Source organism: Entamoeba dispar, genomic scaffold (assembly GCF_000209125.1).
Source record: "Entamoeba dispar SAW760 scf_1105229459891 genomic scaffold, whole genome shotgun sequence".
In the NCBI taxonomy this organism is placed as follows: Eukaryota; Evosea; order Mastigamoebida; family Endamoebidae; genus Entamoeba; species Entamoeba dispar.
In genome coordinates this window covers 1,714-16,164 of record NW_001853919.1, presented here as the reverse complement: position 1 = coordinate 16,164, position 14,451 = coordinate 1,714, and the positions used below count along the sequence as shown (strand labels likewise).

Below are 14,451 nucleotides of genomic sequence, written 5' to 3'. Positions count from 1 at the left end.
AGAATTAAAATAACTAGAAATAAATATTAATTACTTTAAAAAAGGTAAAAATAAAAAAAAAAAGAAAAGCAGAAACTAAAAATAAATATTTAAATTTTATTAATGGAATTATTTGAGTTCTTTCAATTAATCAATGATTTATTAATAATGAAACCTAATATAACATTTCAAGATTGTAAAGTTGTTTCAATGGATTTTTTTATTGACATTCAACATCGATTAAGAATTGCAAAACAAATGTGTATTGATGGAAAACCTCTAAATTTAATTCAACAAGTAATTCAAAGTTCAATACCTCTCATTCAACCTTCACAAATAAAACCAATAGGTAAAGTATATTCACCAACATTAATTAATTCACAAGTTATATTAGATTTCGATGTTATTATTGTTGATCAATTATATCAATCAAAACTACAAAAATTAAATAATCAATTTAACTTTACTTCTCTTCCTGAAGTCTTTATAAAAAGAAATAATAATATATTAACAATAATTAAAGAATATCCTATTATCACTGTTTTTATTAAAGGACTTCCAAATGGGTTTGAAACAATTCAAGTTACCAGTTTTCCAAATGAATTAATGAAAGATTTTAAGAAAAAAGTATTGGATCTAATAAAAATAAAAATTGATGAATATCAATTAACTTGGTCTTCAAAAGACAATAAATTATTTATTAATGATAACTCTTCTGTTCCAAATGAATTATTTCTTTCATTGACACCAAAACTTACTTCATTTTCAACACCTTTTACTTCAACATCATTTTCATTACCTTTCTTTTAAGTAATAGTTCTTTTAACAGTATTTTAATAGTTATTTTTAATTTAAAATAAGGAGGTAAAAAATACAAATAAAAAGAATAACAAAAAATATAAAGTATCAGAAGAGAAATTGGTGTTATAAAATTTTTGGAGTTATTAACTGAAAATTATGAAAACTTTAAAAAAGTAATTAAATCATTATGAGTATTAAAGTTATTTTAATACGTGAAAATGATAAAAGAAGGACTAAAATGATTGATTGTTCAGGAATGAATGAAAAAGAAACGATAGATCATGTTTTAAATGAAATTGGAATTGTTAATGAAGATGAATATTCAATTGAATGGGAGAACAATGAAATAAGAATTGAGATGAAATCAAAAGTTCGTGCTAAGATTTTTGTTCAAAGATTAAAGAATATTACTGAAAAAGATGAAAGGGAAGATTTAATGACTGATTTAGCATATGCAATGAAAGATGAAGAAGTAGGAGAATTTATTTGTCAATATGGATTAGATGTATTAATAGAGTTATTATATGATGAGATTGCAACAGTAAAAGGACTAACAACTCTACGTATTTCTATGTCAAGAGAAAAAGTCTTTGATACTGTTATTGAGGAGCAAAGATTTACTAATAAATTATATGAATTAATGGGTGAAGAAGATGTTTCAATTAAATGGCAAGCAGCAGAAATTATAGCAATTATTGTTACATTTGGTGGAATTGATATTGTTAGAAAAGCAGCTAAAGAATATGCAAGAAAACATGGACAACAAACGTATGAATTACTTTTAAAGATGATGAAAGATAAAACTATGGAAGAAACAGTATTACTTGGGGCATTAGTTATTGGGTCAATTTTTATAGGAAGTAATGTAGAAAAGAAGAAATCTATTGCAAAGAAATTAGAAGGTATGGGATTAAGTAAAATAGTAGAACAAATGACAATAAATTTTCCTAACTCAGAAGATATTAAAACACAAGCATTAGTAATACAAAACAATACTTATTATGCTCAAAAAGTAAAACAAGATAAAGCTAAAAAAGAATTTTTTAGTATTAGTAAAATAGTAGAAGAAGAGTCATGTAAAAGAGACCAAATAAGAAATAAATTTAAAATAAATGAAGAAGAAGTTAATGAATTAAGAAATGAATTAGATTCTCTTCGTGGAGATATTTTAATATATGAAAATGATATTAAAAGACTTCAAAAAGAAATAATTGATAAAAAAAAAGAATATAAAGAAATGCAATCAAAAGTTCCAACTGAAATTATGGGATATAATGATGCTGAATTAAGATCTAAAGTATTAGATTTAAGAAGAAAAAGAGATAGACTTAAATTTGATGTTCAAGAACTTCATAAACAAAAAAATGAAATTAATGAAACAAAAGAAGAGATGGCATATTTTGATATGATTAATAAAATGCAAAAAGATAATAAACAAGGAATACCTAAAAAGAAAAATATTCAAAAACAAGTTAAAACTGCACCACTACCATGGCATAAAGTAATTACATTACAAAGAGGAGCAGATACTACTATTTGGGATGAAATGGAAGACTTTGATATTAGAGAAAAAGATACTGAAAATTTATTAAATAATTTTAATTTTAATGAAGTGATTGAAGATAATGATCCAAATCAAGTTAATTATCCACTACATAAATATCTTGGATTTTCTCTCCTTAAATTACATTTACCTGCAAATAGAATTTTATTACAAAAAATTCAAAACTTAGATAATACTTTCCCTTTAAAAGATATAGAGGCATTAATTAAATATCTTCCTAATGATGCTGAATATCAAATTATTAAAGGTTCTAAAGGAATTGATGTTACTTCAGTTATTGCTATTCAATTATGTAATGAGCCATATTTAACTAATAAACTAAATATATGGTATAAAATTAGATGTATTAATATTGATATTGATAAAGCTACAACAATTATGACTACTATAGCTGATTGTCTTAATACATTACAATCTTCTCAAGAATTATTAATGACTTTGAAAGTTACTTTAAATTTTGGAAATATTCTTAATGCTTCTAGTCCTTTACGTTGTAGAGCTGATGCTTTCTCATTAGAAGCTCTTCTTTTATTAAAAGATGTTCCTGGTCTCTTACAAAATGGACTTAAATTTGTTCTTGGACAAGTAGATCCTGTATTATTATTAGAACAAATAGCAATTTGCAGAGATGCTATTTTCAATACAGAAGATGCTAGAGCACTTCTTCTTAAATCATCAAAGGCATTAGAGCCATTAAGCAATGAATTACATGATTTACGTAAAGTATGTAAAGATACTTGTTCACTTAATTTAAAAAATTCAATAGAAACATTAAAACAAACTATTTCTAATGCATTTAAAGTATCTGAACGATTAGACAATCTTGTAAATTCTGTTACAGAATGGTTTGGGTTAGAATCTTCTGCTTCATTTTTTAAAATCTTTTCAGAATTTGTTAGAGATATTTCATCAGTAATGGAGTTTGTTTTTAATTTGATTTAATCCAATTATCTTCTTTTTATATTCTTCCTTTCAATTACTTATTTGTAGCGGTCAACATCTCTCAGAATACATAGACCTTGAATTGATGCCATTACCTTCAACGAATTATTCTGGTCCAGTTGAAAATTATGTTCAACAAATAATATCAGGAGAAAAAGTTCCAAGTCCTATTGATCTTTTTTCATATTAATTAATAATTTTAATTGATGTCATTAAATTTTGTTATGACTTCTTTGAAAGAACTAAAAAATTAAAACTAAAAATTATCTTAATTAATATGTCTGTTATCAAAGATTATACTGCGCAATTGAAAGAAATAAATCAATTAAACAATGCTAACCAATATATACAAATTGAAAAACAATTGGATTATTTAGATAGACATGAACAAATGAAAATATGTCAAAAATCATTATTTGCGACTCATATAAAATATACACATTGTGTTCAATGTCAAAAAACAGTACTTTTGTCTTTAACAATTAATTGTCAATTTTGTGGTATGAATGACATTTGTCTTGATTGTTGTGATATTATAGAATATCATTTTCCTCCAAATAGATTTAATAGTAAATTGGAGAAATATGATATTTATTCATGTTCATTATGCTCAACAAAATATAAAAAATATCTCATTTATAAACAAATTCAATTTGACAGAAAACATTGGAAAGAAGTTTTAATATCAAAATATTATAGATCTTTGTTAAGGTTAATTGGTCAATTCGATCAACAACAAATTGAACTCTCTTCTTTACAAAATGAATTCTATAATTATTTCACTAATGATATTACACTCTTAGAGCCAAACTTAATCAATAGAATAGAACAAGGTTCTAATGCTTTACTCTTATTCTCTAAAGATTTAAGAACTCTTCAACAAGTAATGAAAGATCAAAAACTAACCCAATTCAATGCAAGAGAAAAAGATGTATTTACTTCTATTAGATCCCTTCTTCAACTAAAAATGAATGATGTCCTTGTTACTGAAAATGAAGTTACTGTTTGTTGTTTTTTTTTCTATCTTTATTTTATGTGACGGAATAAATTTATTAAAAGATTCTTAAAAGAACTATTGTACCTTTCAAACCAAAAAAGAGTCAGAGTGTTCATAACTTATATGGTATGAATTCGTTAATTAACTTTATACAACCTTCTTCAAATGATCAATTTATTATTTCTCCTCGTATTGTAAACTCATTACCACAAATTATCACAATCCAATCTCATTTGATAACACCTTCTACTAGGTTCTTTATTAAAGATAAAGAATTACATAACAAAATGGTTCCAAAAACTCCAGGTAATTTTGCATTTGAATTAACATCAGGAGTTGGTATTATTTCATTAAGGTTTAGAGAACGATTAACAACATTTGAAATACCTTATGCCTTTTTTGTTGTTCTTGATGCTAAAAAAACAATAAAATAAAAGTCAAACAAAATATATTTTTAATTTAAATGTTATTGTAAGTACATAGAACAATTACATTTCTCTTTCTTTTTTCAATTTTTCATATTCTTTCTTTGCAATATCATGAAGGTCATTATACTTTTTCTTTTCTTGATCACTTAATCCCTTCCATTTTTCCCCAATGATTTTCATAATTTCTGTGTTTTTTAAAGTTGGATTAGCCTCTACAACACTCTTTCTTACGTCTTTAGAATAAAGAAAATAAGCTGATAAAGGTCGTTTAAGTTTCTGAGTAGTGTCAGTTGTTTTTGGTTTAGTGGTTGTTTTTGTTTTATCTTCCATTAATTGTTCAATAGATTTTGTTTCTATTACCTCTCTTTAAATAAGAAAAAGTTTAGTGAAAGATTATTATCTCGAGATTTAATTATATCATTACCCTTTCGTTTCTTGTTGTCATTTAAATATATAGACAAAATATAATATAATTTAAACAAATTCAATGAACAAGATTTTCAAAATCTTCAGTGAAAGTCACGGAAATACCTTTCATTTTATATGGAAGTTCTTTATTACAATTTGGTAGAAATTGAAAATCATCACAACGAGCACCTGCAAGAAATGCTGTTCCATTTTTATGTGAAAATGTATTCATAATTAATGTCTGAAGAGTTCTGTCTGTTAAAATTGGATTTTCTGTGAGAAAATTTAATGACGTTGCTTCAAGAATTCGTTCCATCATCATAAAATCTTTGTTCATTGCTCTTCCTCCTTTACCTTCTAATATAACATCATCATAAAATGGTTCATAATCAAATTGAAAATCTTTTAGTGTAATAACATCTTTCTTACTTAGGAGAAGACCAGTTAATGCATCTGCTTTTATATTAATATGCATTATTGCTTGAAACTTTGTTAAAATATTATACATAGTTAAATGTGTCATTGAAACTGAGTTAGGAAAATTCATTTTGATTCTATAAACTTCAATTTCATCTAAAAATTTTGTTAATCCATCAACACCACCCCTAATCCACATACAAAATTTTTGAATCCAAGTCCCACATTCTTTTAAATATGCTTTACCAATACCAAGTAGAGGAATACACCTTAGTTGATCCATAACTTTATTTCTAGCAAACTGAACAATTAAATCACATTCATCCATAACACAATTATTTGTTTTTTGATCAGGTTGATTAGTAACAGTAGTACCAAAATCACCAGTAAATAAAATAACAGTTTTTGTAGGGTTAGTAATTCTGATTGAATTTACAATAAATTCATGAACCTCTCTATATGCACAATGAAGGATATGTGAAAGTGTTACTGGAACCATGTCTGTTTGACAAGGTTCATTATCTAATACTTTTGGAATATTTGTAAAAATTAATAAATGGTTGAGTCGTTGAGAAAGATCTATTCGAATAATGAAACATTCAATGGGATGTGAAATAGGTCTACCATAAATTGTATTATGTGGGATATAAGAATGAATAGGATATAAAGGGTATTTACTCAACACTAAAGATCGTGTTGTAGCAAGTTGATATTGGTATGTAGTATTTTTTGTTTCAAATTTCTCTGGAAGATTACATAAACATAATATTTGAGGAGATGTATAACTTAAAATTTCTTTTAAGTCACTTGAAGGATCTTCTGATAAGTCGATTGTGTCAATAGTAAATGTGTTTGATTTAGTAGTCCCAAAGAGAAAAGCTTTGAGCATTAAAATTAATGAGTTTGGTTAAAACTTTTTTCTATCAACTTCAATATTTGTTGAAAGAAATCTGAAGTAAAAATAAAAAATTTAAAAGTACATAGAAAATCTTGTAAATCATTTTTAGATTGTGAGGGAAAGCAGTTTTATAAAAATATCATCATTTCTAAATCTGCAGATGAGGAAATAGAGATTCCACGTGTATTTTTTGAGATTTGAGATTAAAGGAAATGAAATCATTTTGTGAGAAGTAGAAAATCGTTTAGATTTGAAGTCCAAAAAGGAAAAAAATAAGAAACAATTTGGAAATCAACAAGAAGTAGACTATGCATTGTAAACAAAACTTTAAATTCAAACTGAACGAAGTTTAGTAATGAGGAGTTCCATGACTCTTGCAGATACAAAGAAAGAGAAACGAACGACAATGAGTTTCAGATTAACTGATGCATTTAACAAAAAGCCACAACCATTGAAGCATTCAGAAACTATGATAAAAAATCAAACACTTCAAAAACATGAAAGAAGAGGAGTTGTCTTTGAAGTTGAAAAAACAGTAATATTCGGGACTCCGTTAGAGAAATTAAAGGAGAGCCAATGTGGTTTTAAAGGAGTACCATTGGTAATTGAAGATTGTTGTCATCATATTCGAGATTGTGTTATATCAAATAGAAAATTCATTGATAAATGGGATAACAAACAACTAAATAATTTTTTAGTAAAACATGGTGGGAAAGAAATAAAAAATCTTACAGGAAAAGAAATAATAACAGTAGGTTATGAAGATTTGAAAAAAATGGGATTAAGTGAAGAAGAAAGTAAGAAAACATTTAATATTATTCAAGAAGAAAAGAAAAATATTATTTCTTTTGATGATATTCTTAACAATAAATTCAGTTGTTTTGAAATAAAAAAGATGTATGAATTAATAAAAAAATATGATGAAGGAAAAAGTGTTAATTTATATGAATGTTCCACAGTTAAAATTAGTATGCTATTATTAAGAACATATTTTATTATGTTAGACCCATCATTATTTAATGAAGATTTATGCAAAAAGATTGATTCAATTTTCACACAATCAAATAATCCTGATGGGAAAAAACATATTTATGAACTTCAACAACAATTGATAGATTATATTAAAGAAAGTATTTCACCAACTGCATTTAATATCTTTAATTTAATGAACAATTTCTTTTTGGCTATAGGAAATAATCCTAAAAGTTGTGTATTAAATGAGTTTAATGAAATAGTGATTTATTTCTTTGAAAGTTTTAATCCACGACATGAATTTGATCGGGGATATCTAGAACTTATTCCTATATTATTAGGTTTATCTAATGAAGACCAAATTAATTTATTGCCTCCATATCGTATTGAAACATTAGATCGTTACGATGGTGAGTATGTTCAGTTTACTGTAAATAATGTTATTTGTCCATATTTTTTCTTTCCATTAACAACATTTAATGAGTATAGTATAGCTGGTTGGTTTAAAGGAATATTGTATATTACCAATTATAGAATTTTATTAGACTGTGATGATACATCAATGCTATATGATGTTTGTTTTACTCAAGTTCCATTAAATAATATTAGTTCTTATAAAATCAGTAAAGAATATATTGAAGGAAAAGTATATTCAGCATTACGGATTATAGCTACAGACTTTAGACATTTAACTTTTTTTTGTGAAAATAGGTATAGTGAAGAGTTATTACATTATCTTGAAGGACATATTATGTTTTTCCATTTTAGTTATGAACAAAGTAAGTTTAATACATTAGGAATTAAAGGTAAAACAACAAAACAATTAATAACAGAAGAAAATAAAAGACAGAATTGTGGAATAGTTCCAAAAGAATATATTCATATTTGGAAAAATCCAAATAGTAAAGTTGAATTAAATATTTGTCAAACAGGAATGACAACAAATAACAATTATATTCAGGTTAATGGACCAGATATTCCTTTTGCTTCTTTAATTGAATTAATTAATAATAACATTGGTACTCCAATATCTGATGACATTTTTGATAAAATGACACAATTTGCTTATCAAACATTAGAACCTGCTAAAGAAATTGCAAAAAAGTTATTAAGTCAAAGTGTATTAGTATCATCAAATGGAGTAGGAGAAATAAAAGCATTATTAGCTATTTCTATAATATCATTAGATTCTTATTATTTGTCATTAGATGGATTTATGGTAATGTATCGTACATTTTTTAAGTTTACTGATACTTATCAAAGAATGGTATTTTTATGGATGATTTGGTTAATAATGAACCAACACCCACAAGTTTTTGGATTCAATTATAACTTAGTTAAAACATTGTTTTACCACATTACTGCATTACGATTTAATGATGATTTATTACATCAATTTGTGTTAAATAATAGACAATACTTTGCTACAATTGGTAAAGTAAAGTTTGCAATATTAAATGATATTATCCCTCGTCCATCAGAACTATTTTTCCAACATCCTAGTATTCAACAATTACCTAAAATGAATCAACAAATTGTTATTATGAAAAATACTAGTGCATCTACATTACTTCCTTTTACACCAACAACTATTCAAATATTAGAAGTAGAAAATAATAAATTTTTCGATATTCCAATGAAAGTATTATCTTTTAGTAAATTAAACACTTTAAAAATGGCCAATAATAAGATTTATGTCCTTAGTGATGGAATTAGTTCATTTCATAACTTAACATATCTTGACGTATCAAATAATAACATCAAATGGTTTCCACTTCTTGGAGCAATCAAACTTAAATACCTTGATATTTCCAATAATCCAATTACAACTATTTCATTTCTTCCTACTACATTAACTACACTCAATATGAGAGGATTACGTAGAATGCCTGATTTGACTCAACACTCTTTAATTACATTAGATTGTTCTGGAACATCATCTATTTCAACTAAAACATTGTTTCATAATCTTCCTAAAAGTCTTAAAGAATTAGATATATCTGACAGAAATATGTTGTCATTACCAATTAAAATGTCTAAATTAACTTTATTAACTAAATTAAATTTATCCAACAATCATTTAACTGTATTTCATCCAAGTTTCTTTGAATTAGGAATTAAAGAGTTAAATATAGAGCACAATCATATTAAAATGTTACCACCTACTTTTAAAAAGATGCCTATTGAAAAAATTATTAAAGATGATTTCTCTTTTGAAAGAAAAGTAATTGAAAAAAGAGTCGTTTTAATTGATAATTCAACAGAAATATTTAACGCACTCATTCGACAAAGTAAACATATTAATTGGAATATTAAAGAAGAACCAAGGTCAGCAAAGTTAATTATAAAAAATAATATTGTTATTGATTTGAAAGTATTAGATTTAGAAAGTATTGAATCACAACCATATTTTGGTATTGATGCCCTTTACATTATTCATATAAGAGAATCTATTCCATTCAGAATAACTGATTTGTGTCAATTTACTTCATCACGTAATTATATTGTGATCTCTGATAAAATAATTGAAGACATGACAACTATTGTTTATGATGGAACCCCACAAACTTTAAAATCTATTTGTAGAACACTAAGAAAAAGTATTGAAGACTTTGGAAAAGATGAAATATCCTCTAACTGTTATGAAATCTTAAAAACACTACAATGTTATGACTTATCTCCTGCTGTAATGACAACAACATTATATCAAGAAATTATTTCTTCATTAGAAATGAAAGAAAATGATATTAATAAAGCTGTACATCAATTAGTTGAGAGAAGACTATTACACAGAAGTTGTCTTCCTTCAACTACACCAAGAAATAAACGAGGGTTACGTCCTTCTGTTATTGAAGTAAGAACAACTTATTCAACTTATTATTCTGAAGATTTTGGATATGTTCTAGTTGATACTTTAAATATTTCACATATTGCTACTTCACTACTTATTCAAGCAAAAGGTATTTTTACTGCTAGAGCATTACAAAGTTGTAAAATGCATGGAATGAAAAATAACATTCAACTCAATTATATCATTAGTATTCTTGAAGAGTATTCAATTGTTTTAAAAGTACGACTTGATTTAGCAAAGAATATAGGATGTGAAAATGAATATCCTTCATTACTAGAACAAGCCAAACAAGCTACACTGGTGTCTCAAGATGTTTGTTCTAATGGAAATGATATTATCTTATTATCATTAGTTGGAGTTCCTTATATTGGAAATTGGGAAGAACAAAATGATGCTATTATCAGTTCACGACAATACACATTTAACAAATTTCCTTTACAACTACAACAATGTTTCATAGCAAGTTGTGCATTATACTTTGGAATGCCTTATAGCCTATGGAGAACTGGAGTTATTTTTAAGAAACAAATTTGCAATGAAATTATTGATGTATTAATTAAATTTACTACATCATCAATTGAAGTACATACACGGTATCATTTGAACTCACTCCAAATGGCTGTAGATAATGGAAATATTCATCACTCCTTAGAAAAATTCTTAGATCAGCTAACATCTATATATTTTTTGAATGTAAAATTTTCAGTATCATTATTGTGTCCTCATTGTCTCAATCATTCTATTAAAAAAGAGGATATAACAAACTCTTTTTTAATTCACGAAGAAGAACATTCTTATAATATTCCATTAATTGCAATGGATTACTTCTTCTCTACTCTTCCTCATTCTCTTCCTTCACCAACGCTAATGAAAGAAATAACTAGAGGGTCATCATCAATTATTTATTTATGTGTTGGAGGTGTTGTATTGAAACAGATTAATTCTGACTTTAAATCTTTGAAAAGAAATGATGCTATTCATGATTTTAATTGTAGAATTCATGAATTTTATAATGAAGTTATATTTAGTCAATATTGTTTTGAAAACGTAGGAAGGATATTGGGTTATGTTACAGATCCATTTGGAATTGAAATGGAATACTATGATGGAGGGTCTTTGTTTGATCTTATTGGAGATCTTACTCAACCAATTCTAGTTCATAGCATTTTAGTTGATATTGCCAATGGAATGAAAAATATTCATCAAATAAATAAATTACATAGAGACTTAAAGAGCTTAAATATCTTATTAAAGAAACAAGCACCAAACAAGTACCAAGCATTTGTATGTGATTTTGGTGAAAGTACAATTGAAGGAGAACAACAAAGTCAAATTGAATGTCCATTTTGGTTGGCACCAGAAATTTTTAAAGGTGAACAATGGACAAAAGCCTCTGATGTGTATTCTTATGGTGTTATTATATGGGAAGTAATTACTAGACAACGACCTTATGAAGGTAAGTTTTTTAATGAAGTTAAAGAATCAATCATAAAAGGAGAGAGATTAGAAATACCTAAAAATTGTCAATATGAAGAATTAATGAAGAAATGTTGGTTAGAGAATACGGAACAACGACCTTCATTTGAAGATATTTTAAACATACTAAAACAATTGTAATTGAATAATCATTTTAAATTAAAATTATAAATTATTTTTATAAGTCAGTCAAATGAATGAAGGACTTTAAGTACCTCGTTATTATTTTGAATATAAAAATTATAGTTATGAGAACATCCACGAATGAACAAATTTATACAAGTATATACTATTCTTAACTTACCTTCTATTCTTATAAGTCTTTTGTCATTGTCCATAAAAGTGGGTATATCATTTATTTTTATTAACTCTTGTTTAATTAATACTACTATAGGAATAAATGGTGGTTCTGTATGTAGAATAAGATCTTTATAAACATTACACTGTGTTGTAAGATTAAATAATTTATTAAGTGTTTTGAATGTATCATTTTTTTCAATAACTTTGATACATTTTTCCCTTTTCTTTTCATTTATCCAACAATAACTTTTTAATCCACAATAAATAGAATATGCACAATCATAATTCTTTAAACTAAGAAATGTATTAGCGTATTTTAACATTTTTTGATAATCTTGTTTTTCTATTAATATATTTTTTACCCATTTATTAAAGTTACTACTTACCTTTTCTAATTCATTTTCTGTTGTTTCTATTATTTCCATTATTGTTAATTTTTTTAATTTATCATACATAAGTGCAGTAATTTGTTCTTCAAAAGAATTTGCAATATGATAATATTTATCAATTGTTTCAATAGTATTCTTAAAGGCAATGTCAATTTGACTAATCTCGTTGAGAGGTAAGGCATGATGCCAGAATTTAATAAATTCAAAACAAACAGTTTCATATATACCTTTTAAATGGGTCCGTTTTAAATAATTGTTATCACAAATAAAGTGAAGTACAGTCGCTGGTGTAGTAAAATAAGGTAATGTTATCATGTAAAATCTAACATATCCAAATTCAATTGCATCTTTACTAAATAATAGTGCTGATAATTTTTTAATATTCAAACATAATGCAATTCTAATATTCGAATCAATAATATCATAAACACCAGTTTTATCGGTTCCTCTTAAAACATAATCTTCATATCGAATAGCAATTTGAATGAGACGATAACCAAGTTTATTAGGAATACCAATAGCATTTTCATCAGAAACTAAAAATCCAGAAAATACTATTGCCATTTCTTTTGACATTTGGCTGATACGACTAAATAATCGAAACATTTGTTTTAGTGGTTTTGCTAAGTTTAATACAATACCTTGTAATAAGTGAATATCTTCATAACTAAATCCTGTTTTATTAAACTTTACTACTTGAAAGAGTTTAAATACTGATGAACTTGTCATAATTAACAGTACTAAAGATAATGCTATTCGTTGGTGAGAAGGTAAGCCTTCACAAATAATTGTTTGAAATTTGTTTGCCCTTAATAAATTAAAATTTTCATTGAGCTGGTTATGATTATCCAATGCATCTAAGACATCTTTATATGAAACTGTCTCAACAATATTTAATATTGAACAACATAATGGAGCAGTGAAATCATATGTTGGAATTATTCCACTACCAATCATCATTTGTTGTAATTCCTGTGAATATCTCTTTGATTCTTTTCGGTGAGATTTAGCAAGGGTATTGTAAAATGGAATATTTCTTTTAATACATGAATCAACCTCAGCATTAATAGAACCAAAATCTTCTATGGTATCAAACTCATTTACACTACTAATAGAACTGGGCAATGAGTCTTTGACTGAATTTCTTTGATTAGAAATGTCAAATGCACGAAAAGAAATAAATTCAGTTGTAATTTTATCAGGGATAATAACACCTTTAACTGATACAATATTCGGATTAAAACAAGTATATTTTTTAGATGAATTGGTCGGAAGGTGAATAGTTTGTCGCATAACAAAACTTAAGAAAATAATATGTAAAATGACTTTTAAGTTTAAAATAAAAAATTCCTTTTTACAACTTTTTTTGTTGTTATAGAATTAGAAGAGAATAGACTTATCTTAACAAAAATTTGACTCATTTTGTCCCATTTAAACTAAAAACCAATGGCTAAGTCCAATCAACATATGTTAATCTTTATTTGTATTAGTTATATCATCTTCAACCATTCGAATTTGTTTAAGAGCATTATTTTCTTGTCGAATATCATCTCTAACATCATCTAATCTTTCTACTAAGTCTTCAGATGTATTTAATCCTTTTATTGTTTCATTAATATCTTTTTGAGTAATACAAAGTAATGATAAGATTGATAATAGTGTTCTGATTTCTGTTTTTAAAGCAACATTTTCTAACATATATGCTTCTGTCCCAATGGATGTATATTCTTTTGGAAAAGAAAGTGCTTGTAATTCACTTCCTATTACATCACACAACTCAAGATAAATTTTACGAGATTTTTTGTAAATACTAATCAATAAATATTTTTTTTATCTTCTTATATAAATAAATATTTCTTTTCATCTAAAAAATGACAAACTCAACCATAACACTTTGTATTTCAACAGCAAGATCTTGTTTCACCATTCTTAATACTTGGTTTTCTTGTTGGACAATAGGAGAGTCAAGACTTTGTGTTAAATATGTTAAAAGTGATGAAAGTTGTTCCTCAAAATCACATCGTCTTGA

General features: G+C 25.9%; 7 protein-coding genes across 7 annotated transcripts, besides 11 other annotated features; 4 read left to right on the top strand and 3 right to left on the bottom strand.

The window, feature by feature from the left end:
• Positions 1–40: 40 nt before the first annotated feature.
• Positions 41–86: a microsatellite.
• Positions 87–102: 16 nt separating this feature from the next.
• On the top strand, positions 103–789 carry EDI_045900 (uncharacterized protein; the record flags this gene model as incomplete). The annotated part of the gene is made up of 1 exon (XM_001736486.1): positions 103–789. The coding sequence occupies one exon, from the start codon at positions 103–105 to the stop codon at positions 787–789; it is 687 nt and encodes a 228-aa protein (XP_001736538.1).
• Positions 463–501: a sequence feature (AT_rich).
• A 19-nt stretch (positions 790–808) lies between the features above and the next one.
• Positions 809–839: a sequence feature (AT_rich).
• Positions 840–967: 128 nt separating this feature from the next.
• Positions 968–3,476, top strand: EDI_045890 (uncharacterized protein; the record flags this gene model as incomplete). The annotated part of the gene is made up of 2 exons (XM_001736485.1): positions 968–3,264; positions 3,335–3,476. The coding sequence occupies 2 exons, from the start codon at positions 968–970 to the stop codon at positions 3,474–3,476; spliced, it is 2,439 nt and encodes an 812-aa protein (XP_001736537.1).
• Positions 2,361–2,389: a sequence feature (AT_rich).
• Positions 3,470–3,491: a sequence feature (AT_rich).
• Positions 3,492–3,529: 38 nt separating this feature from the next.
• Positions 3,530–3,565: a sequence feature (AT_rich).
• EDI_045880 (uncharacterized protein) lies at positions 3,564–4,717 on the top strand (the record flags this gene model as incomplete). Its single annotated transcript, XM_001736484.1, has 2 exons — positions 3,564–4,289; positions 4,346–4,717. 2 exons carry the CDS (start codon positions 3,564–3,566, stop codon positions 4,715–4,717), a joined length of 1,098 nt encoding a protein of 365 aa, XP_001736536.1.
• A 9-nt stretch (positions 4,718–4,726) lies between these two features.
• Positions 4,727–4,748: a sequence feature (AT_rich).
• A 406-nt stretch (positions 4,749–5,154) lies between these two features.
• Positions 5,155–5,190: a sequence feature (AT_rich).
• A 5-nt stretch (positions 5,191–5,195) lies between these two features.
• EDI_045870 (uncharacterized protein) lies at positions 5,196–6,425 on the bottom strand (the record flags this gene model as incomplete). The annotated part of the gene is made up of 1 exon (XM_001736483.1): positions 5,196–6,425. The coding sequence occupies one exon, from the start codon at positions 6,423–6,425 to the stop codon at positions 5,196–5,198; it is 1,230 nt and encodes a 409-aa protein (XP_001736535.1).
• A 364-nt stretch (positions 6,426–6,789) lies between these two features.
• Positions 6,790–11,874, top strand: EDI_045860 (serine-threonine protein kinase, putative; the record flags this gene model as incomplete). Its single annotated transcript, XM_001736482.1, has 1 exon — positions 6,790–11,874. One exon carries the CDS (start codon positions 6,790–6,792, stop codon positions 11,872–11,874), a length of 5,085 nt encoding a protein of 1,694 aa, XP_001736534.1.
• Positions 9,745–9,765: a sequence feature (AT_rich).
• Positions 11,875–11,884: 10 nt separating the features above from the next.
• Positions 11,885–11,917: a sequence feature (AT_rich).
• A 1-nt stretch (position 11,918) lies between these two features.
• Positions 11,919–13,715, bottom strand: EDI_045850 (uncharacterized protein; the record flags this gene model as incomplete). The annotated part of the gene is made up of 1 exon (XM_001736481.1): positions 11,919–13,715. One exon carries the CDS (start codon positions 13,713–13,715, stop codon positions 11,919–11,921), a length of 1,797 nt encoding a protein of 598 aa, XP_001736533.1.
• Positions 13,716–13,892: 177 nt separating this feature from the next.
• Positions 13,893–14,349, bottom strand: EDI_045840 (uncharacterized protein; the record flags this gene model as incomplete). The annotated part of the gene is made up of 2 exons (XM_001736480.1): positions 13,893–14,232; positions 14,303–14,349. 2 exons carry the CDS (start codon positions 14,347–14,349, stop codon positions 13,893–13,895), a joined length of 387 nt encoding a protein of 128 aa, XP_001736532.1.
• Positions 14,239–14,278: a sequence feature (AT_rich).
• Positions 14,350–14,451: the final 102 nt, after the last annotated feature.